Source organism: Schistocerca serialis, chromosome 4 (genome assembly GCF_023864345.2).
Source record: "Schistocerca serialis cubense isolate TAMUIC-IGC-003099 chromosome 4, iqSchSeri2.2, whole genome shotgun sequence".
In the NCBI taxonomy this organism is placed as follows: Eukaryota; Metazoa; Arthropoda; class Insecta; order Orthoptera; family Acrididae; genus Schistocerca; species Schistocerca serialis.
Window position 1 is genome coordinate 716,622,759 of NC_064641.1, and position 25,553 is coordinate 716,648,311.

Below are 25,553 nucleotides of genomic sequence, written 5' to 3' on the forward strand. Positions count from 1 at the left end.
GCACCCACTAATTGATAGCATAGCCCGACCTTTTGTCTTAATCATGGTAATTTCATATTCAAATCCCATATCTATATTCAACACTAACAAGAAAATATTTCCTTTTGTTTAATAGTCATAGTACTATGGCAAAATTAACATTCAGTTTTCGGATGTAGTGCAAAATACTGCTTAATATTCAAAAAACACTAACAACTGTAAGTTTTACAGAGCATTAAAGGTGAAACAAAATATTTAACATTATATCTGACCTGCGAATGATGGCTTCCATTCATTGTTCGCAGACTGAAGAGTCACAGTTTTCACATTTACTGACAAAACAATGTCTTCTTCCACATATTTCAAAATCAAATTGTTACATTGGACATTAATATTACTGACTATCCTATTGACCATACTCTGAACATATCCTGGAGGTGCAGAAATGTTTTCTTGGCTGTAACAGAGCAGAAACTGTAAGAAGTATAAATCCTAAATACACAAGCCCAATACAAACACTTACAATGAAGTAGAAGAAAACCATATACTAATCAAACGCTGAAACTTAAATAAGAAACAGCTAAGAAAAATGCAAAAAGTTAAATATTATACATTTATTTATGAGGTTTTACGAAACTATCTGATTCAGAGGTATTTTAGTTGGTTGCAGAACAAATCGGTACACAGACAGTTCACGGATTGCATATCTTAAGAAACAAAAGATTTGCTGTATTGTATGCATATTCGGTGGAGACTTGTTTATTTGGTTCTATTAATTCAGATCTCTGGTTCATTTAGATTTTCTTTCTTTCTTAATAGTATTGTAGCTGTACATTGCGGTATTTCATACTCCAGAAGTATAGTCACACCCACCAATAATGAACCTAGCAGCACATCTCTGAAATGCTTCAATATCTTCCTTTGATCTGACATGGTGGGGATCCCAGACACTTGATAAGTCTCATAAATGGGTCACTCAAGTGTTCTATACTTGATCTCCCCTATAGACAAGCTATACTTTACTGGACCTCTCCCAATGAACCAAAACCACCGTGCCTTCCCTACAACTGACCTCACGTGCTCATTCCTATTTCATATCATTTTGCAACATTATGTCTAGATATTTCATTGTTGTGATGGTGTCATGCATAATACCACTAATACTGTATTCGAACATTACAGGAGTGTTTTTCCTACTCATCTGCATTAACTTACATTTTTCTACATATTAGAGCAGCTGCCATTCATCACACCATACAGAAATTCTCTTAAGTCATCTGGTATACTCCTAAAGTCACTCAATGATGACACTTCCCTGCGAGCTACAGTGTCATCAACAAACAGTCACAGATTGTTGCTCACCCCATCTATCAGATAGTTTACATGCAGAGAACAAGAGCAGTCCTATCACATTTCCCAAGGACACTCCTGGGAATACCCGTCTCTGATAAATACTCACTAAGACAACATACTGGGTTCTATTACCCAAAAAGTCTTCAAGCCACTCACATATCTGTGAACCTATTCCATATACTAAGATCTTCATCAACTGTTTGCAGTATGCCACTTTGTCAAACACTTTCCATGAAATCTAGGAGTATGGATCTGCCTGTTGCTCATGGTTCACAAGCTATTGTGTGGGCAGAGTACAAGCTGAATTTTGCCCAAGTGATGCTTTCTACATCTGTGCTGATCTGTGGACAGGAGCTTTTCTGTCTCAAGAAAATTTACTATACTCAAAATTAGAATATACTCAAGAATTCTGCAGCACGCTAGCATTAGCGATATTCGTCTGTAATTTTACAGGTCTGTTCTTTTACTCTTTGTATATATGGGATCCACTAGTGTTTTAGTCATTTAGGACTTCATACTGGGTGAGAGATTCGTGATAAATGTGAGGTAAGTATGGCATCTATGCTGAAGAGTACTCTCTATAAAAATGACTTATTTGTTTTCAACTGTTGCAGTTGCTTCTCAATGCCAGGGATGCCTATTTCTGTGTCCTCCACAGAGAAGACTGTGTGATGGCCAAATGATGGTGTCCATATGATCATTCTGTGTGAATGATGTTTTAAATGTGGAATTTAAAATTACAGCTTTCTGTTTGCTGTTTTCTATTGCTACACTAGACTGATCAATGAATGGCTGGATAGAAGCCTTTCACCTTCTTAGCAGATTTATGTAGGACCAGAATTTTCTTGGGTTCTCAGCAAGATCTTTCACTAATGTATGACAGTGTAAGTTGTATGTTTCACAAACCAGCCTTTTTATAGATGTGTGAATTTCTAATAACTTCTGGCTGTCTACACTTCTGAGATTGCAACTATCTCCATTTCCTCAGCATTTTCTGAATTTTATTATTAAACCACAGTGGGTCTTTTGCATCCTTAATATACTTCCTTGGCACATACCATTCTGTAGCACAATTTACGATCAGTTTAAACTTTGCCCAAAATTTCTCCACATCCATCATAATGGAACTAAATGGTGTCCATTCATTATTAATATAGAATTGTACAGTTCCATATTTCTCCTGTTGGCTGTGAACTGACACAGAAGAGAAAGGCAGTGGTAGATAGTGGCAAGAGACAAAAATTTGTATGCACTACATATAGTGGATAACGGGAGTTGTCCAACATTGCTGCTGAATTTGATGATGGAATTTCAACAGTGTCATATTAAATGAATAACTGAAAAGAAAATGAAGACTTTTGTTTCAAACTGATTACAAAGGACAATCTGCTGAGTCAACAATAATCGAGTCCTGGAAAAATTAGGGTAGGCAATTGGTGAGTCCAATGGAGCAGTTAGTACATTGAATAAGAGATATGATGTAAATGTTGACCCATCAGAGTTCGGTGATTCATTTGAATATATTCCAGCAAGAAGCCACCAGAGTTCAATGATGCATCTGCAAACATTCCATGATGCCAGGATGCTTAGACATATGTGTTAATGATGTAAATGACTGGAAGCAAAGTGACAATGATTTCTGATAACGGAATTACTGCTATTTGTTCATCTGCAGAAAACAATGATAGTGATGTTAAATTAGCTGACAATGTTGGTGATCAATCTGAAAACATTATTATGCCACATATACCGTCCAGCCAGATCAACGTGACCACCTGTCAAAGGACTAAATAACTACTTTCTGAAGCACAGCCCACTGTGATAAGTCCAGCAAGATACCAACAGGGATGTGGAGCCATTATGACTCCACTGCTGTAGCCAGCTGTGCTAGGTTTCTCAGTTGAAGATCCATGGTGCAAAAAGCCCAACTGAGATAGTCTCACAGATTCTTGACTGAGTTTAAATCCGAGGAGTTTCGTGGAATGTGGAGTATGGTAAACTCATATTGGTGCTCTTTGAATCACACAAGTTCACTGTGAGCTGTGTGACGTGTTGCCATATTGGTAGAAGACATTGTGCCGAAGAAAAACAAACTGCATGTAGGGATGGACACGGTCTCCTAAGCAGATGCATATTTGTGTTGCTCTACTGTGCCTTCCAGAATGAAAATATCAACCCAGGAACGCCAAGAAACATTGCACACACCATAATGTTTCCTCCTTGTTTGCTTTCAGGCTTTTTCGCTCTACATGTCAGCGATCATCTGTCCGATGGAGCATAAAATGTGATTAATCTGAAAAGGTCGCCTGCTGACACACAGTGGATATCCAGTTTTGGTAATGATGGGCTCTGGCCTTCATCATCAGTAAACAGCAGTCAGGATAGGTTCATGAACCAGGCACCTGCTGTGGAGACCCATACACAGCAATGTTCAGTGAACAGTCATTGAGGAGAAACCTTTGGTTCACCTGGGTAGACACTTACTCAACAGTTGCTCACATATTAGCCTGTACACAGCCATCATTCACCCATCATCTATGGCCTGTGGTGTACCACAGTTGTCTTGGCACTAGATTTGGCTAGTACCATTTGGCCATGCGTGATATACTTTAATCACGGTAGCATACAAAAAGTTTACAAACTTAGTCATTTCAGAAATGCTTCCACCACCCTTGGGTCAGAAGCCAATGATCATGTCCTTTTGTATATCATATAAATCACTCTGTTTCCATATTACGACAATGACTGTGTCATTTTCTGCATCGCCCGATATGCTATATATGCCCTCCACTGCTAGTATTGCCAGCTACTGTCTGTGAGTGGTTATCCCATGCTGACACTAAACATAGGTGGTGGTCACATTATTGTGACTGGACCGTGTAAATAGGCAGTTGCGCAAAACAATGCAGAATGTTAAGTGGAAGCAACGTTGGCTGAAAAAAACACTGGTGAAACTGATGCATGATCTTGTGAGGGGTCAGGATTACAAGATAAAGAGACCATTTTGTGGAGTCAGTCATCATCAAACTAATCACAAACCCTTCTCTTTTCACTCAATAATTCAATCATATTAAACTGCTTTAATTTTTTATGTTTAGTATGTTATTTCATGTGTGTTTGTGTCTACCAAATAAAAACCATGATGCACTAGATGCGTTTAGATAATCTGCACATATGATGAGAAAGCTGTCCCAAAAATTATCTACGCATTTCTCTTTATTTTCTGAGTTTTCTCTCTCACTCATTTATTTGAACAAACAATTATGATTAAAATTAGCAAGGTGCATTTCAGACACTAAAACAACAGCTTAGTTTCGGCACACCAAATTGCAAGAAAATGACAAAACATACTTCCTTGGTTTCCTACGTGATTCCTTTGCGGCAACACTGGTAGTTCCTGAATGACCGGCTGCTTCTGGACACACAGTATCTTCATTTTTTAAGTTCAAAATGCATTCTGAAAAAAAGGGCACACAGATCCAAACTAGTGGAAAATTTTAATCCTGTTACAATCTACGTGAAACTTGAATTACACCCAAAATAAAATTCATTAAGCATTTTTGGAGAAACCAACCAATAGTGTTTATTGTGATGCTTATAGGTTCAGAATTCAACTTCGTCCAAGGTACGTGAATTAGGAGTTCATGTATGTGACCACTTGCAAAGCTGAATGGCAGCTGCAGTTCTTGCTCCAAGACTTCAAGTCGAAGCTCCAGATTGTGAAAGGAAGCATCTCCTCCCCATAAAGAAACCTACAACAGAATAACTATTGGTATACATTTTAATGACAGACTCAACTAAGACAAAATTCAGTATGATAGTCCAACTCTACATCAAGTTCAGCTACTGAATTTTACAGAAACCGTAATCTTCAGGCACAAAGTGTCGCAGTACTTGTCATATATAAATAATGAACAGGCTCACAAGTTCATATTGTATTCACACAAAATCTTTAAAAATATCATTTACCTTTACCAAACATAATCACATAAAGATATTTATACAGTGTACAAGAACTTTAAGGTCACAATCATATGACCAGGACATGATTCTAAACACAGAACTCTGTGATAATGAATTAATGGCTAGGAATGAATCTTTAGCATTTTATTGACAAAAAACTTGAACCTTACAGTAACAATTGAAGGTCACAAAGATTACAAAACGTAGGTAATTCAGCTCTGTGGTACTCCATTGGAAACTCCACTGACACAATTCAACTCTGTGATTAAAATCATATGGTTCCATAGCTTGCTCATGTTGTTTATGATTGGAGGGTACATGCTACTTCATCAGTACTCTCCACATTGTATTCCTCTAAAAGAGTATTTCATAGTTAAGTTGACGTGATCTTATGGATGATTTCTCCTCCACACAATCAAATGTAATCTGCTTAAATTCTACAGTACAAAAAATTCTTTCTTGAGACTCTCGGCAAACTCTCTGATTTTATTGCAACAACTTATATTCCCATTGAGAAACTGCAGTGAAACTTCTTTCTGCACAGTCACTCAATTTTCTGGACACTACATTCAGCTGCACCAGTCTCAACGACCGGTCATGCACTATACACAGTGGCAAACTCCACCTCTGTGTATTTATTACGGTAGCACCGCAACACCGATATGGCAAGCAACTGATTGTTAAGAAATCTAAACAGTTTAGAGACACATGCCTGACACGCAATGTCCCTTACCTCAAACTATTCAATTTCTGATCGTCTACCGTCTGTATACTGTTTGTGATACCCTGTATGTTCACATACCTGCAATTACTATGCAAACAATCTCATAACCCTTCTCCAGCATTCCAGACTTCCCTAACAAGCACTACATGTCGATTAAGAATCAGTTATCAAAGCACGGTGGCCACGTGTTGTCTGATGTCCCCAATGTCTGTGAAGTATAAGGCTTGCAAGGTTAATTTAAGGTGGAGATACATAAAGAAATCTGCCAGTGGCAAATCTGGAGAATAAGGAAGAACAGTCACCATGTATTGAGCAAGAAAGTTGAGCACATGGATTGCAGTGTGCAGACGGTCATTGTCATGAAGGAAATTCCACCATCCACTCACTTACAGTTCTTACCAACCCCCTCCCCCCTCCCAGAAGTGTTGCAGTAGCCATTTCAAAACTTCCATATTGACAGTTTCGCCCTTGGGTAGAAATGAATGATGTATCAAGACCTTCCTATTGAAAAAGACAATCAATATCATCTTAATCTTTGTTTTTATCAGCTGGCTATCTTTGTTTTTATCAGCTGGCTATTTTGGGAGGTGGGGAAGATGATGAACACCATGCCATTGATGGTCACTTGGTCTCCAGATTGTATGGTAGCACCAGGTCTCACTCATCTCCTATGAAGATGGTTTCCAAAAATTGTGGATTCCAGTCAGATATGTCAAAGAAATCTCCACACTTTCATCAGAGTTTGCTTCTGCTAATTTGTTAGTGTGTTTGGTACAAACGGGGCACATAGCTTCCACCTTTTTAAAAGTTCATGAACAGCAGTACTTACACTGTCTTGTTGGATGTCATCTGTGACTGTGCTTATTGATGGTCAACCCAAATGCGGCTCATACTTGACACCTTCCTTTCTGTCTCTACAGCATTTAAAACACTCAAACACACACGTTTTACTCACTGCTTCAACACTGTACTCCTTGAGTCTCCATTTTCATTTTACTTAATTTGAATCAAAATTTCATGTTAATGTATTGTTCCATTTAGCGCTTCATTTTACAACAATACAAGTTCTCACAGTGACTTGGTTGCAGCATACACCACTGCTCCACTTCGGTCATCTGGACAACAGGGAGTGCTTGTTGACATACAGGCCATTCACTGAACTTTTCAGATGCAGCTTGGAATAATAATAATAATAATAATAATAATAATAATAAAAACACTTGCATATTACTACATCAGGCCAACTGAATGTGATTCATGACATTATTTTTTTGTGAGCATGTGATGTCATGTAAGTGAATGTATTTGAAAATTAGTTGTTTAGTATGTTACTATTTCTAATCTAGATCTTGTCATCATCTTTCTCGGGTGTTTATTTGAGATTGGTTTGACAGTTATGAAGAGATGTGCAACATGACATCTACCACAATTTTACTTTAAAAGTACGGAGTGTTCAATAACTGTACAAAATGCCACAAATATGGGAAAGTGATGAAAATGGTTAAAGCTTTTTTTTCTATACTAGGGATGGATTTACATAGCAGTGCTGAGAGGACAGTGTTCGGAGGTCTAATCAGAGAGACACTTGGTATGAAAAATAAATGCTTATCATCTGTGACACTATTATGTTAGCTGTTTTTAAATTTTTCTTTAGCAGTTCTGTTTTCATGGGACTAGGATCACCGAACATGTCATTTTGTTACATTTATTTTTTGAGTTATCTGTTTTGCAAATACAATGGTGTTTTATTTTCTGTAGTTATTTTGTGAAAGTGTTTATCTTTTAAGCGTTTCCTGAAAGTTACATACGTTTTTACTCAGTTTTAAGAACTCTTGAGGAATGTGCTATATTTTGGTTGGTATCAGGTAATTCAGTTAAGTTACATTGGTGAAATGAAGTTATTGATAGGAATGTAGCTCTCCATTTGCTGGTTAGTTAAAGTTTGTGAACTGCTGACCCGTATCCGTTTCATGATAATCACGAAGTTAACTTTGTAGTGAAGATATAACTACCGACTTCACAACAAAATAGACTCTTTTTTTTGTGACAGTTGCTATTAGGTGGTTGTTGGGTATTGTTAAGTTCAATTTAGATGCACAGGTTACTTGAGTATAACAATACCAGCTTTATATCAAAACTGGTTTCCTGTATAGTTTTTGGTATAAATGCTATACCATGGTTGGTTAGAACCATGCAGATTAATTTAGCTGTACATTTTAATTGAAAATAATGATACTAACTTTAGGTTAGAATTTGTAGATATTTTAAGAAAGATAATTTAATTAATTTCTTTGTTTATGGGTTTTCCATTTTGTGCCTGGTCAGAGCTCCCAGTTTCCTGCAGATGATTCATTAATTACATACCAGATATACCTGCTGTCATGTAGTATTTGTGTGCATGTTTTTCATAAATGTCAAGTCATATCTACACAAACTGCTTACATCCACCATTTTGATGTTGTTGTGGATCACAATTGATGCCCAATACTGAAAGGTTCAGTATTTTCATAAGGCCGATGTAATTCTTTGAACTCTGCAGGTATACCAGCAAGTACAAGTTCTTTCCTCAATCACACATTCCCAATTTCAATGAAAGCAAAATAATCAATAAACATATTACAAACACATATTTTACAATGTTTACCTGTGAATCTTCATGTCTGAAATTTTTTATGTATTTATCCACATAACTAAGTAATATAGGTGTGATGTATGATTCCAGTTTGAACATAGCGGACTTTTGTTATCACAGAACATAGTATCTTCAGACAGCAAAGACCTGGAGAAAGAATACATCATTACTACACTAACTGCAATGCAAAAACAGATTACTGAAATTAAAAAATTTCTACAGAAACACTATCATACTGGTGAAAAATTTAAACTGATGTACATCTATTTATTCAAATAATTCACTACAAAAAAGAAGAAGAAAAGGTTTAAAAGGAGAGGATTGAAGGACTAGAGTAAATGGGCCAGCAATGTATTTACATTTGGAATTCATTAACTATGTATTATATAATTACTAATCTTATGGCAAAACATACTGTATGCCTCAGAAAAATTTCAACTCAAGTTTGGGACATCAAAGTAAACACTTTGCGAGGTACTGGTAAATGTTGATCACACGATAGTCAGAATGAAATAGTCATCGAATAAGTATTGTGTCATATGGCAACTTATGACATTTCAAAGATATCTCCCCCCAAGAAGTCATGGGAGACATAGTACAAGTTTAGATTGGACAAAGTTGGAGCAGAAAATCAATCATGAGCATTTGAAAGAAACCATTCCAGCATTAATCTTAAGTGGGTTAGGGAAAGCATGGATGGTGCAAGTCTAGTTGTTCAGATAGGGATTTGACTTTCACTTCTCCAAAACGTAAGTCAAGTAACTTGGTCAGCACATAGTTCAGTGTAAGGTAAAAATATGTGAATGATAATAATCAAGACGAAATGATTTGCCACATTTCTCCAGCCTGCTGACTATCCTGTGCATATGTGTGCTAAGGCAGAAGGCTGAATAGTACATAGAACTGCTGTCAACAAATAAGCAGAATTTGAAATGTATCCTCACTGTAGACACTGTATTTTAAAGGCAACTGCAAAAAAATGATACTTTACTAACCCATGTAACACAATTTTAATAATGCATTCTGAGCCACTAAAGTACTCTGCCAAGAAGAAAAACAGCAGAATGGAGGGCCATCCTGAAATGCCCCCTTCATGGATTTGTGCACAATATATATCCATGGAGTACTATGCAACCTTCCCGAGTCTAAAATGTACTACTATCAAATGTTATTTAAGCTGGAATGGCACTTTTATAAACACATTCGCATAGCTTGCTTGTTGTAGGTGTCTTGCAAATCAACACAGTGGAAAGCAACAAAAAGGATTCCAGAATCCAGGTGAAGTGGAGGTTTTTGGTTTTGGTTTAGGGTGCAAAAACAACTAGGGTCATACATGCCCATGTCAGAACTGTTGAACAAGAAGACAAAGAGAGGAGTTAAAAATGACTACAAATTAATGCCAATTGACGAAAGAGAAGACAGTTAAAAACAAGGACATGCAGAAAGGTCTACAAAATACGTCATACAGAGCCAGAGGTCCTGAACTAAAGATTAAATGTCCTTCACCATATTGCTATGATGGATAAAAAGTAAAACACGGTCGACAGCCTGGGCATTGTTCGCTAAAACAGCGAATAACTCAGATGACAAACACAAATAAGAATGAAGGTGGTTAAAAAAAGGGGCATTCAAACAGGAAATGGCAGACCATCAAAGGTTGAGGGCAATGACCACAAATTGGTGGGGATCATCACTTAACAAATGGCAATGGATGGAAAGACAGTGCCTGATATGCAGTATAGCTAAAATGACCTTCTCACGGCGAGAGGGCTGAGAGGAGATTGTCCAAGCCGCTGGGAGATGCTTAAGAATCTGGAGCTTGTTCTCATGAAGGAAGAACCAGTGGTAATGCCAAAGTGACACCACCTGCTGACAGACAGCAATGCAGAGATCATCATAGGGAATGTAAGAACTTGCAAGCTGAGGTACAAGGACTGCAGCCTTGGCAGCAGCATCAGCGACCACATTTTCTGTCAGACTGACATGCCCGGAAACCCACAAAAACATCATCGTGGCTCCATCAAGAGTGAGTAAGTGACAGCTTTCCTGGACCATTGCAGTAAGGGATGGACAGTGTACAGCACACAGAGGCTTTGAAGGGCACTGAGAGAGTCGGAGCACATGGCGCAATTGAAAAGCCTGTGTCGTCAGATGTACAGCGTGGCCCGATACAGGGCGATGGGCTCTGCTGTAAATACTGAGCAGTGCTCCAGAAGCCAATACTGAAAATCGTCAGTGCCAATATAATGAAGGCACTCCCAACACACTGTCGGTCCATGAGCCATCACTGTACACAAAGGTACTATTGCAAAGTTCTGTGCAAAGGTCATGAAACTGATAGTGGCAGAACAAGGCAGGAGTAGTGTCCTTAGGAAGCAAATGAAGGTCAAGGTGAACACAGACCGCAGCACAAAGCTAAGTTGGTGAACACTTCACATACATCAGGAAAGTGGCAGCTAGCATGAAGTTAAGCTACCAGAGAAAGAGCCGAAAGCACACTCCAGGAGGTAACAGAGAAGAGTGACACACCCCATACTTGGGATCAAAGGAGTCATCAAAGGAGGAGGCATAGGATGGGTGGCCACACATGGCAAACAGCATGCATACCTGCTGAGGAGAAAGTCACAGTGGTAGGACGGCGGTAATTCGGCAGTCTCAGCATACAGACTCTCAACTGGGCTAGTGTGAAAGGTGGCAGTGGCCAAACAGATGCCGTGATGGTGGATAGTATTGAGCCGTGTAAGGAGGACAGACATGCAGATGCATAAATGAAACACCCATAGTCTAGTGTCAAACGGACAAGAGCCGGTGCAAATGGAAGAGGATGGTTCAATCTGCTCCACTAAGGACACGTAGGACACTGACAGACCAGCATACAGCGGGCTGCCAGGTAAGATAGATGGGAGGACCAGGAAAGTTTCCTATCGAGCATGAGCCCCATGAATTTCATATTTTCAATGAATGGAAGACCAACAGGCTCAAGATATAAAGACAATGGAAGAAACCAATTGTGCCGCCAGAAATTCATACAAATGGTTCTGACAGGGGAAAATGAAAGCTATTGTTGATGTTTTGTTAGCAAATATGATCGAGACATCGCTGAAGATGCCCCTCAATGAGACAAGTCTGTGGAGAACTGCAATATATGGCACAATCATCAACGAAAAGGGAGCCAAAGATGCCCGGCAGGAAACAGGCCATTATAGGGTTAATGATGATAGGAAAGAGGACAACACTCAGGACAAAACCCTGGGTCACACCGTTTTTCTGGATAAAGTTGTCCAGCAAGGCAGAACTCACATGCACCTTGAAAACTTGGTTTTTTAAGAATTCCTTAAAGAAATGGGGCAAACAGCCAGTGAAACCCCACGAGTAGAGAGTACGAAGGATACCAGTCCTCCAGCAGGTGTCACAGGCTTCCTCCAAATCAAAAAGCATGGCCACAATCTGGGATTTCTGCAGAAAACCATTCATGACACGGGTTGACAAAGTGAGGAGATGGTCAACTGCAGAATGCCGTGCTCGAAATCCACACTGTGCAGTTGTTAGTAAATTGCTGGACTCGAGCCACCACACCAACCGGACATGAACCATACATTCCATCACCCTGCAAGCACAGCTGGTGAGAGAAATTGGGCGGTAGCTAGAAGGAAGGTGTTTGGCCTTACCGAGCTTAGGTATGGGTATGACAGTGGCTTCACGCCAGTGTCTGGGAAATGTGCCCTCTGCCCAGATGTGGTTGTACATATGAAGGAGAAAGCCCTTGCCAATAAGAGAATGGTGCTGCAACATTTGAATGTGAACATCGTCTGGCCCAGGGGTGGAGGATCAGGATGAAGTGAAAGCATGATCTAGCTCCCTCATAGTAAACGCGGCATTGTAGCACTCATTATTCTGAGAAGGATATCGCCCGAGCCTTCTCCACTCTTTTCCCAATGGAGGAAGGCAGAATGATGGTGGGAGGAGTTCGAAATCTCCACAAAATGGCAGCCTAAGGTGTTGGACATAGAAATAAGGTCCACTATGATATTTTCTGCTACTGTCAGGCCAGAAACTGGGGAATGGATCTCGGACCTGGAGAGCCGTCGGAGGTTGGCCCACATGATAGAAGAGGGAGTGGAACTGCTAAAAGAACTAGTAAATTAAATCCAGCTAGCTTTTTTGCTATCCTGAAGAATGCGACGATACTGTGAACAAAATTGTTTATAATGAAAGCAGTTTGCAACCATGGGATGACGGTTAAAAACGTGGAGAGCACATCATCATGCGCGAACTGCATCACGGCATGCCCACCAAGGGACTGGGACATGGCGCAGGAAAGAGGAAGTGCGAAGAATGGAATGTTCTGTGGTGGTGAGGATAATGTTTGTAAGATATTCTACCTGGTCATCGCAACTGGGGAAATGTTGTTCGCCAAAGGTCGCTAGGGGGGAGTAAAGCCTCCAGTCGACCCTAGTAAGCTGCCATTTGGGAGTGCACAGAGGTGGGGTAGGAGTCAGCAACCAGATAGCACATGGGAAATGGTTGCTTGAACATGTGTCAGAGAGAATGGGCTACTCGAGACAATGGGCAGTGCAGCAGGTTAAGTCCAAATGGGAATACGTGTACGTGGAGTCTGAAAGGAACGTGGTCTGAAAGGAACTGGTAACAGCGCATCAGGACTGGAATGTACGATCGAACTGTGAGAAGTTCATAGCCTGCCTTGATCTTGGACTGAGCACCACTCAACCAAAAGTGAGAAAAAAAGTGTGTGTGGGAATGAAGGATGCATCTACTGTTTTCATCACCCAATGGACTGCAATGACACCCCAATCAAAGAGGTACGTCTGGATTTCTGGCTCAGTCAGACCATCGAGCAGCCTAATGTAAATAACACCATAGGAAGAATTCAGCATTCACTGGGCCTCAACATGAACAGGATAGCAGCGGAGGAGCAAAGCAGCAAGCAGTTTTTGTGCTTGAGAATCAGGAGTAGTTGCAAAAGCAAAACTGCCATTTCATTAATGGCAGTAGGAATTCACAGGACCAGCAATTGCATCAACACCTTACTGAATAATAAACGGATTCACCGTAGTGAATGACTGACTGTCTTCAGTAAGTGAAACAACAAGGGACTGTGGTACAGCTGGGAGGGTATTTGAAACTTTTGCCTCATTCCATTTATGTTTGGCAGACGCTGACAGTGAAAAAGATGATTGGCTCACTGTGAGAAAATCCCCCATTATCACCAGCACCTCCAATGGTGTGCCCCTTCCAACTGGGCACCTCCTCAGAAGGGAGCACACCCACCTTAGGTGATTGTTCACACCTCAGGTCAAACCTGAAAACCTGACAGGGAGACCAATTGGCAATCAGAAGGTATCATCTCAGGCTATCATCCCTCCCTGGACCTGTCCTTTACCAGGGGATATGTGCGAACACTACATGTCAACCCAGGGCTGGGAATTGTGTGTTACCCAGTCACCTGTTACACGTCAGACGCATGGGCTGGCCTTCAGGAGTGCACAGGGAGGAAGAAGAAAAAAGTGGAGGAAAGGCAGGAGAAGGGGAACGAAAAACAGAAAAAAAAGAAAGAATGAAAGACAGTGGAAAGACTGTTCTGACATCGGCAACTGAATATACAGAAAGAATTTCCAACAACATCCCAGACATATTTCCCAAGAGAGGGGAAATAGAATAGCAAGAGGACAGCCATGCAGCACAGAAGGGAAAAGATGCTGCAAAGGATTTTCTCACAGTGAAGCAAGCACAAACCCGTCAAAGAGCAGCGAGCCTATTGGAGGGGAGGGCGGGGGGGGGGGGGGGGGGGGGATGGTTTGATCAACCTCCTTTCTTTCCAGAACTTGTGAGAGCAATAATATTGTGGTATGTTTTCAGGTATGTATGATTGCTTCCAGTTTTATGTGGAGCAATAAGCTGTTTCCATGAACTAGGTAATTCCACAGATTCAAATTTTATTACGAGCTCCAAAAGTAACTTGTCTCTAGTGAATTAGCTGTCACAATATGCTGTACTGGACATTAAGAAAAGGCCTGCTGCTGTCCCTCAGAAGGAATGAAGATTACTGTTTAACATTCCATCAACAGCAATGTCATTAGACATGGAACACAAGCTTGGATTATAAAAGGATGGGGAAGGAAATCAGCTATGGCATTTTCAAAGGAACCATCATGACATTTGTCTGGAGTGATTTAGGGAAATTGTGCAAAACCTAAATCTGGATAGCTGGATCGGGTTTGACCTGTTGTCCTCCCAGATGCAAGTCCAATGTGTTAACGAATGCATCACATCACTCAGTGCTGTCCCTTGGGCTGCAGTAAAAGACTGGCATCCCTACCAGCCACGTCTGTTACTGTCCCGCAGCATCAAAAAGTTAGATCTTGGTAGTGTTAGACATTATAGAGTAAAACTATTTCACAACATTGTGCCCTGGGTCTCTTGCCAAGGTTTAAAGAACATCATTACTTCAGACAGCAGTAGCGAAGGACATATTCCCTTTCCCATTCCCTGATATCACCTACGCCGTTTCCCCACACCTTAGCAGGTGAAATGGAATGATTAAAGGAATTCAGAAAATCTCTCCACTGTTTCCCTCCTAATCTCTTTAATTGTTAATATTGCTCATATCCTTACAATACAGAGACTGGCCAAGTATTTGGTCGCAAATAAGCACTTCAACCTCCACCATACAAATGTTTGCAACTATTGATGGAATTACATGCACTGTTCCACTGTGGCATAACTTTGCTGTAGAGTACTCAGTTGCCTTTACTGAGAAACTACAGTACTTAGAGATGGTTTTATATGACACAATTACATGAGCATTTCACAATGCCATAGTAAGTTTCAACCAGTCATTCACCATCTACAGACAAAAGGCAAGTGTTTTCTCTTGTGTTTTCAACAATACTGAAGGCAACAGCAGGTCTTAAGTATTGTCAAAAAAACAAAACAGAACTGATTTGCAGCAAGTGTCTGAAAATGACCAACAACTGGGTCATAAAAAATAAATACATTGTAAAATTAATCACTGACTCTCCATAGACGATACATCATTTTTTCCAACCATGCAGATGCCTATCTATCTGTCCATCTGAAATATATACCTTTTATAGGGAAACTGCCGAAGCTGAACACTCAAGGACTCAGGAATGAGGTATCAATCAGCACATGGTCGGAGCAATGGAATAGCACTGTTTGGCCAGTATCGGCACAGCTGAGCAATGCAACAGGTGGTGACACACCTCATACTCCCAGCACATCATAAAACCCTAATCTTCCCCAACAAAGTAATTGACTGACCATTTGGTTCCTTTGCACAAGCCACTGATGTCTCTAAGCTTCCTGGCAGAAACAATCAGTCTCTCTTCTCTATCGTTCAGATTTATATTTTGGATTGCTCTTTCGACTGTAATGTTCTTGACAGCCTTACTTCAGACTTCCGAGTAACAATATTTGATCTTTTACACTGTATGTGTAGGTATGTCCACCAACAACTATGGTGATGATGACATTCACACGAGCACACCGTCTATGGATACCAGACAACTTCAGCAGTACTTTCAAGAACAGAAATGGCAGTGAACAAAACATATTACAAACACAGAGGTGGAGTACTTTCATGTCCTGCTTTCACCTATTATGACAATAAGTCACAACATAAAAATGGAAGGTGTATCTGCAAAGACTACAACATGTTTCTACGCATTACAGAATACCTCACCTAAGCTGTAGTGATCACAGCTGCTTGTGTGCTCTCCCCCTGATAATCTGTACGAATCGTGTACTGTCAGCAGACTTCACTGGAATCATCATCTGAGTTGCTAAAACCACTTGGACAATCACAGAGAGCATTTTGCAGTAACAAACTTCAGTCACAATTATATAACGCTTGGGTTATAACTGTAAAAGGTTTGAACTGCCTTCGCCAACTAGATGGTTCAAATTCAAAGAGCCTAGAGTTATACACCAATTTCCCAGTCTGTGACAGTGTGGTTTGTCTCATCCCTGACTCTGAAGTTTGGTCAACAGTATTATATCTGCTAGATTTTTGTGTGAAAGAATAATTTTGTCGTAGCATGAGTTCTGCAGAGAGTTTGACATCCATCCCCAGCTTTATCTGCCTCTTCTAAGACAAGGTAAAATCCAACTGCTCATCAGAAACATCTGTCCTCCAGCTACATTCCCTCCACAGCTGTTTCATATAAGATGGCAGAGCACAGATATTGCCTTACATTCACCAATACTTGTGAAGCATGTCAGGATGCAGCTCATAACAGCCTCTCGGCTTAGGTGCATATGAGAAAAACAGCTTGAAATATTGCATAACAACTCTCTATAGAACGTTTAGATAGCTCTGCTAGTTGAATTGTCAACTATAACAGTCCAGGCTGACAAGTTGATACAACTTCATCATAGTCACTGGTGAAATGGAAAAAATCCTTCCACTTCTCCAGTGTAAAGTGTCCCACAGCACACATCAGCTAGCTGTAATAGGCAGCCATTACAGCTTCTGCTTTCTCTCACCAAGAACATGCAAATTGACTTAGTCAGTGCATATATGTGAATAACACTTGCACACTCACAGCAACAGCTCTTAATTAACATATCATTCAGATTGTAGTGGAAAACTGATTAACTTTTGATACTGTTTGTGCTCAACTGGTTCTTTTATGTGACATTTACTCAGATGATAGTATAATGCAATTTATATAAAAAAATTCAAGTCTGTTAGGTCTCAGGCTTACAGCTGCACTTTTCTGCACCTCAAGTCAGCCTCCAGACTCACACTATGTGCAGTAATGTGATCACATGTACTGCACAGGTGACACTGGGGTCATACTTTCACTCAAAAATTAAAGCACCTCATCTGATTCCAGTGACATACTTTCTCAGTATGACTGATAAGATATTTTTGGGTTTCTAGTTGAGTTGACAACTCCATTTTGGCACACAATATTTTGACAAAACAACTTCTTCAGGTGCTCTGAGCAGTGGTCTTATGTGCTCTTGCTGCCTAGATTATAAACAGATGTATTATTGTGATCACACAACAAGTGGAACATTCTACCAATCATTCAATTTTTTGACGACAGAAATCCACTCCTCAGTTATGGAGTCATTTGAGAATCACTGTTTGAATGTCCTAATTCCTGGATCATTAGATATTCTCTTTCCTCCCCGAAGTTCTTTCAGCTTGCTGAAAAGATAGACATCATATGGTGCAAGATCTTGACTTCCCAATCAGCATCACCCATGTCTGTATGCTCTTGGTCAAATTGTTGGCATCATTTTACCACAAATAGATACAACATTGCATCTGACCCATATACTTCCAGAATTTCATAGTATATCTGTGTGTAATTTAGATATTTTGGCCACTAGAATCATACTGCCCCTGTACTCCAACTTTGGAGTATGTTACCCATTGCCTCACCATATCACACATGCTACAAGGCGTGTTTTTTAAGTAAGTACCATTTTGAAATTAAAAAAAGACATGCTAAGATATCTCAATAATTTTATTTTTACATGAAAGCCTGTACCTTAATCTACTTTTCTACATAATTTCCGTCAATATTGAAGCACTTGTCATAACATTATACCAGTTTTTGACTACCCTCCTCATAGAAGTCTGCCGCCTGACTTGTTAACCACTGCACCACCACTGTTTTGACTTCGTCATCGTCTTGAAGACGCTGTCGGCCCAGGTGTTTTTTCAAATGCAGGAACAGAAGGTAGCCACTGGGCGCAAGATGGGGGCTGTACGGAGGATGATCTAGAGTTTCCCATCGAAGAGATGTGATGAGATCTTTGGTCTGATTCGCCACATGCAGATGAGCGTTGTGTTGCAGCAAAACGATGAACTTGCTCAACTTCCAAGACTGTTGCTTTGATTCCGTTGTGACGCAGGCCACCCATGTTTCATCACCCGTAACAATTTGGATTAAGGAACCATCACCGTCATTGTGGTACTGCTCAAGGAAAGTCAATGCACTGTCTAAACCATCTGTCAACATTTTTGGTACCCAATGTGCGCACAATTTTCAGTAATTCAAGTGCTCGGTCACAATGCCATACAAAGCACTACGAGTAACATTAGGAAAGTCATCCTGCAAGGAGGAAATCGTAAAGTGTCTGTTTTCTCTCACCTTATTGTCCACTTCCTGCACCAAACTTTCATTAACGACCGAAGGACGCCCACTCCCTTGTTCATCATGCACATTTGTGCGGCCATCTTTAAATGCTCTCACCCACTTTCTTACCATTCCATCACTCATAATGTTTTCTGTGTAAACTTCACAGATCTCACGATGAATATCAATCGCTTTTAGGCCTTTAGCACTAAGAAATCTTATAATAGCCCGTACTTCACAGTTGGCGGGACTCACGATTATCGGAGGCATCTTAAACACTAAGTACACAAAGTAAACAAAAAAGAATCAGAATGTAATGGCCTCAGTGCGTAGATTAAGGTACTGGCTTTCATGTAAAAATAAAATTATTGAGATATCTTAGCACATCTTTTTTTAAATTTCACAACGGTACTTACTTAAAAAACACGCCTCGTATGATGCATCTGTTATCCATACAGCAGCAGACAGGTACCAGCACGAAAACTGAAACATGTACTCTCTTCTGATAACACGCCACTCTTGTTGGGCACTGGTATTAGCATGGGACAACATGTGTCACTTATTTTATTAAGTCCCTACATAACTTAAAATACCCTGTTGTTAGAAAATGGGCAAATTGTTTAGCATATTTGAAATAGATGGAAAATGTACCACATCTAGTACAGTGATCTTTCTTCCATCACGAGTCTAAAGTTGTTATCTGTCATTTTCACATCGTTATGGTCTTCTGTGGTAAATCAATTTTGTGAATCCTTGATTAATTTCATGAGAGCTTTTCTGTGAATTGCCTCATGCCATGGCAGATTGTGCGCAAAGTAATCCTATGTGAGGCACAGTGTGTAACACCAGCTCAGAAGCATGCTGCACAATTTGCTACTGATAGGTTTGGTCAACACAGGAGTGTTACTGAGATGCTCCGTGGATTCATATGAGAATCCCCGGAAGAGAGACTGACATTCTTTCTGTAAAACACAACTGAGAAAATTTAGAGAAGAGGTACTTGCAGCTGACTTTAGGATGATCCTACTGCTGCTGACATGCATTTTGCATAAGGGCTGCAAAGACAAGATAAATCAGGGATTGTACAGAGGTGTATAGAAAGTCACTTTTCCCTTGCATCATTTGTGAGTGGAATAGGAAAAGAAATGACAAGTCGTGGTACATGGCACCCTTCATAATTAACCATTTGGTGACTCGAAGAATATATACAGAGGGGCCCATAAAAATTAGGACACTCTTTGATAGTCAATATTAAAGGAGCAAAATGACATACCATTACAATTCTTACATGGGGGAAGGGTTATTTTATGTGTTCAGCACAGCATCCAAACAATATTGATGCCGCTGAAATGCTGACACATCCTTATTTGTTTTACCTCCACTATTCCAGCTTGTCCATGCATAGCTGACACTACCTGCATGTATGGTAATTCATGACCTACTACATTACAGTACTGACAACTCAATGGCTAACACCAATTATAGCAATCATGGTGGTTGTCCACTATGGTAAGTGGTGGAAAGATGTAGGAGGAGGTCACGATGCCGGTAATCCACCACCCAGGCAGATTAGCAGTGCGGTAGTGAATGGATGCCTGGGAGAATCTGACATATTATCGATGTGAAACAGCAGTGATAAATCACACATTTATTACTCCATACTACAATAGCCCCCCCCCCCCATTAACCATAGACCTTGCCATTGGTGGGGAGGCTTGCGTGCCTCAGCGATACAGATAGCCGTACCATACATGCAACCACAACGGAGGGGTATCTGTTGAGAGGCCAGACAAACGTATGGATCCTGAAGAGGGGCAGCAACCTTTTCAGTAGTTGCAGGGGCAACAGTCTGGATGATTGACTGATCTGGTCTTGTAACACTAACCAAAACGGTCTTGCTGTGCTCGTACTGCGAATGGCTGAAAGCAAGGGGAAACTACGGCTGTAAATTTTTCCCAAGGGCATGCAGCTTTACTGTATGGATAAATGATGATGGCATCCTCTTGAGTAAAATATTCCGGAGGTAAAATAGTCCCCCATTCGGATCTCCGGGTGGGGACTACTCAGGAGGACGTAATTATCAGGAGAAAGAAAACTGGAGTTCTACGGATCGGAGCGTGGAATGTCAGATCCCTTAATCGGGCAGGTAGGGTAGAAAATTTAAAAAGGGAAATGGATAAGTTAAAGTTGGATATAGTGGGAATTAGTGAAGTTCGGTGGCAGGAGGAACAACACTTTTGGTCAGGTGAATACAGGGTTATAAATACAAAATCAAATAAGGGTAATGCAGGAGTAGGTTTAATAATGAATAAAGCAATAGGAATGCGGGTAAGCTACTACAAACAGCACAGCAAACGCATTGTTGTGACCAAGATAGACACAAAGCCCACGCCTACGACAGTAGTACAAGTCTATATGCCTACTAGCTCTGCAGATGACGAAGAAATTGAAGAAATGTATGATGAGATAAAAGAAATTATTCAGATAGTAAAGCGAGACGAAAATTTAATAGTCATGGGTGACTGGAATTTGATAGTAGGAAAAGGAAGAGAAGGAAATGTAGTAGGTGAATATGGATTGGGGTTAAGAAATGAAAGAGGAAGCCGCCTGGTGGAATTTTGCACAGTGCACAACTTAATCATAGCTAACACTTGGTTCAAGAATCATAAAAGAAGGTTGTATACATGGAAGAAGCCTGGAGATACTGACAGGTTTCAGATAGATTATATAATGGTAAGACAGAGATTTAGGAACCAGGTTTTAAATTGTAAGACATTTCCAGGGGCAGATGTGGACTCTGACCACAATCTATTGGTTATGACCTGTAGATTAAAACTGAAGAAACTGCAAAAAGGTGGGAATCTAAGGAGATGGGACCTGGATAAACTGACTAAACCAGAGGTTGTACAGAGTTTCAGGGAGAGCATAAGGGAACAATTGACAAGAATGGGGGAAAGAAATACAGTAGAAGAAGAATGGGTAGCTTTGAGGGATGAAGTAGTGAAGGCAGCAGAGGATCAAGTAGGTAAAAAGACGAGGGCTAGTAAAAATCCTTGGGTGACAGAAGAAATATTGAATTAAATTGATGAAAGGAGAAAATATAAAAATGCAGTAAATGAAGCAGGCAAAAAGGAATACAAACGTCTGAAAAATGAGATCGACAGGAAGTGCAAAATGGCTAAGCAGGCATGGCTAGAGGACAAATGTAAGGATGTAGAGGTTTATCTCATGAGGGGTAAGATAGATACTGCCTACAGGAAAATTAAAGAGACCTTTGGAGAAAAGAGAACCACTTGTATGAATATCAAGAGCTCAGATGGAAACCCAGTTCTAAGCAAAGAAGGGAAAGCAGAAAAGTGGAAGGAGTATATAGAGGGTCTATACAAGGGCGATGTACTTGAGGGCAATGTTATAGAAATGAAAGAGGATGCAGATGAAGATGAAATGGGAGATATCATACTGCGTGAAGAGTTTGATAGAGCACTGAAAAACCTAAGTCGAAACAAGGCCCCGGGAGTAGACAACATTCTATTAGAACTACTGACAGCCTTGGGAGAGCCAGTCCTGACAAAACTCTACCATATGGTGAGCAAGCTGTATGAGACAGGCGAAATACCCTCAGACTTCAAGAAGAATATAATAATTCCAATCCCAAAGAAAGCAGGCGTTGACAGGTGTGAAAATTACCGAACTATCAGTTTAATAAATCACGGCTGCAAAATACTAACGCGAATTCTTTACAGACGAATGGAAAAACTGGTAGAAGCCGAACTCGGGGAAGATCAGTTTGGATTCCGTAGAAATTTGGGAACACATGAGGCAATACCGACCCTACGACTTATTTTAGAAGCTAGATTAAGAAAAGGCAAACATACCTTTCTAGCATTTGTACACTTAGAGAAAGCTTTTGACAATGTTGACTGAAATACTCTCTTTCAAATTCTAAAGGTGGCAGGTGTAAAATGCAGGGAGCAAAAGGCTATTTACAATTTGTACAGAAACCAGATAGCAGTTATAAAAGTCGAGGGGCATGAAAGGGAAGCAGTGGTTGGCAAGGGAGTGAGACAGGGTTGTAGCCTCTCCCCGATGTTATTCAATCTGTATATTCAGCAAGCAGTAAAAGAAACAAAAGAAAAATTTTAAATAGGTATTAAAATCCATGGAGAAAAAATAAAAACTTTAAGGTTCGCCGTTGACATTGTAATTCTGTCAGAGACAGCAAAGGACTTGGAAGAGCAGTTGAACGGAATGGACAGTGTCTTGAAAGGAGGGTATGAGATGAACATCAACAAAAGCAAAACAAGGATAATGGAATTTAGTCGAATTAAGTTGGGTGATGCTGAGGGAATTAGGTCAGGAAATGAGACACTTAAAGTAGTAAAGGAGTTTTGCTATTTGGGGAGCAAAATAACTGATGATGCTCGAAGTAGAGAGGATATAAAATGTACACTGGCAATGGCAAGGAAAGCGTTTCTGAAGAAGAGAAATTTGTTAACATCGAGTATAGATTTAAGTTTCAGGAAGTCGTTTCTGAAAGTATTTGTATGGAGTGTAGCCATGTATGGAAGTGAAACATGGATGATAAATAGTTTGGACAAGAAGAGAATAGAAGCTTTTGAAATGTGATGCTACAGAAGAATGCTGAAGATTAGATGGATAGATCACATAACTAATGAGGAGGTACTGAATAGAATTGGGGAGAAGAGGAGTTTGTGGCACAACTTGACTAGAAGAAGGGATCGGTTGGTAAGACATGTTCTGAGGCATCAAGGGATCACCAATTTAGTACTGGAGGACAGAGTGGAGGGTAAAAATCGTAGAGGGAGACCAAGAGATGAATACACTAAGCAGATTCAGAAGGATGTAGGCTGCAGTATGTACTGGGAGATGAAGCTTGCACAGGGTAGAGTAGCATGGAGAGCTGCATCAAACCAGTCTCAGGACTGAAGACCACAACAACAACGACAAGAACTACTACAATAGCTGTCCTGATGCACAGAGAGACTAATGCCTGTTGGGCATAAGCCATGCAGCAGTGTCATGCAGACGAGGAAGCGATTGTGTCAATTGCCAAAGCAAGGTCAGTGAGAGTGATCGATGACAGATTGTTGCAGATCTCACAGCGCTCACATGTGGTCTGGCACTGCCATGCTGAAGCAGTGGGTGCTCCATGTGTGGGCGAACTCTTATGCAATTAGAAACTCAATCACAGCACACTGTTTCTCAAGCACCAACATAGTTATATTACACACTGCCATGTTATATGCTACAATTCAGAGCCCTCCAGTGGCAGAGGGTTGCAACTTGCATCAACAAAATGGGAAAGTCAACCAAGTAATGTGCATAACATGTAATATGTCAGCTGAAGACGTGCTTTGTTGATACTGCAAATTTTGCAATTTTGACTGAGATAAACTGATGCTGCAGTGTTCATCTTCAGCATGCCAGTGCAGAAGTTGCCACAGGATAAGCTGATTAAAAAAATCCATGCAATTTGCACCATTATTTATATGTTAAAGCCGACTTTGGAATTTTCCTTTGTGTGAGGCAATGTGTGCCAGATTCATATGCCGATTTGAAATTCTAGACTCGCATATCTTGCTGTTAACATTGCTTCTGTATAACCTTTCCTTGATTGTGTCAATACTCGTTTGTATTGTTATATAGTGTGGAATTTCGAACATTTGCGAGTGCAAAAACATAACCTGTACTTTTATTGTCAACTGTAGGCTTAAACTTAGTAGTGTTATTTTACAATTTTTGAAACAGCAGGCCTATCCTGCTTCAAAATAATCATTCTTTAATTTCACTGCATAATTATGTGGGAAATATGTTATTTCTGATAATTTTTAGATTCTTACAAAACTATATTTTTGAAAACATTCACAAATTACTGGTACAACTGTTTTGCATAACTTATTTCATAGCAAATCAGGGTTTGTGATTCATGGTTGCTGCGAAAGAATAGATCACCCCAAATTTCAGTATATATAAACATACATTTTTTAGGAAGCTACCATTGTCCTGTGGATACTCTTAATTCGTAGTAATTCGACATTTGTGATTCAATCATCTTCAGCTTGTAGCTCCTTTTTCCATGTTTACTTTAACAATACATGTGTTTTTGGATGGGGTCCGCCTTTAGCAAAACACAATTTTGTTTTTTATCCCAGTTACTGTAGCAAATACAGTATTGTAACCAACATATTAAGTTATGGTACATCTAGTTTTCTCTTCGAGAGGAGTGTATACACTGACAATTTCTAAGGAGCTACTTCCGACAGAACAACTACCAACTGCTATGTAACAATCGACAATTGCTACAGAAGTCCTTACCAATGATACTAAAAGGAAATGTACAGGGTGGAATGTGTTAACTGCAGCGAAACCTGTGCATGAACAATCTGTAGGCATTTGACAGCTGGTGCAGTTATGATGTTTGACGAAGGTGGTTGTTGAACTGATTAGTGTAACATTCAGTGAAGTACGGCAACACCTCTGTGAGACACCGTTTGAGTACTCACGATTGTGGATGAGCAGTTGGACAGCTTGAAGCCAGTCAATGTGTCAATACTTTGCTCACAGTAGTAGGTGTATCCAAAAATGTCATCTCGTAATTGAAAAAGGCCACTAAAGATAGAAATGCTATATGAAGGCATGCCGGTGGTTGTAGATGGATCACCACACCACACTGCAAGAGGGGCATCAATACACAGGCCTAGGCAAGAAGGAACAGACATCTCACTCCTAGGCAGATGACTGTAGA

General features: G+C 40.1%; 1 protein-coding gene across 1 annotated transcript in view; it reads right to left on the reverse strand.

The window, feature by feature from the left end:
* LOC126474722 (intermembrane lipid transfer protein VPS13B) overlaps positions 1-25,553 on the reverse strand; it is a 205,982-nt gene that overhangs the window by 171,212 nt on the left and 9,217 nt on the right. Inside the window, exons 2-5 of the mRNA XM_050102201.1 lie at positions 8,664-8,798; positions 4,907-5,084; positions 4,684-4,789; positions 252-436 (exon numbers count right to left, since the gene is read on the reverse strand). Coding sequence (XP_049958158.1) covers positions 252-436; positions 4,684-4,789; positions 4,907-5,084; positions 8,664-8,750 — 556 coding nt within the window. The 5' untranslated portion in view covers positions 8,751-8,798. The remainder of the gene's footprint in view (positions 1-251; positions 437-4,683; positions 4,790-4,906; positions 5,085-8,663; positions 8,799-25,553) is intronic.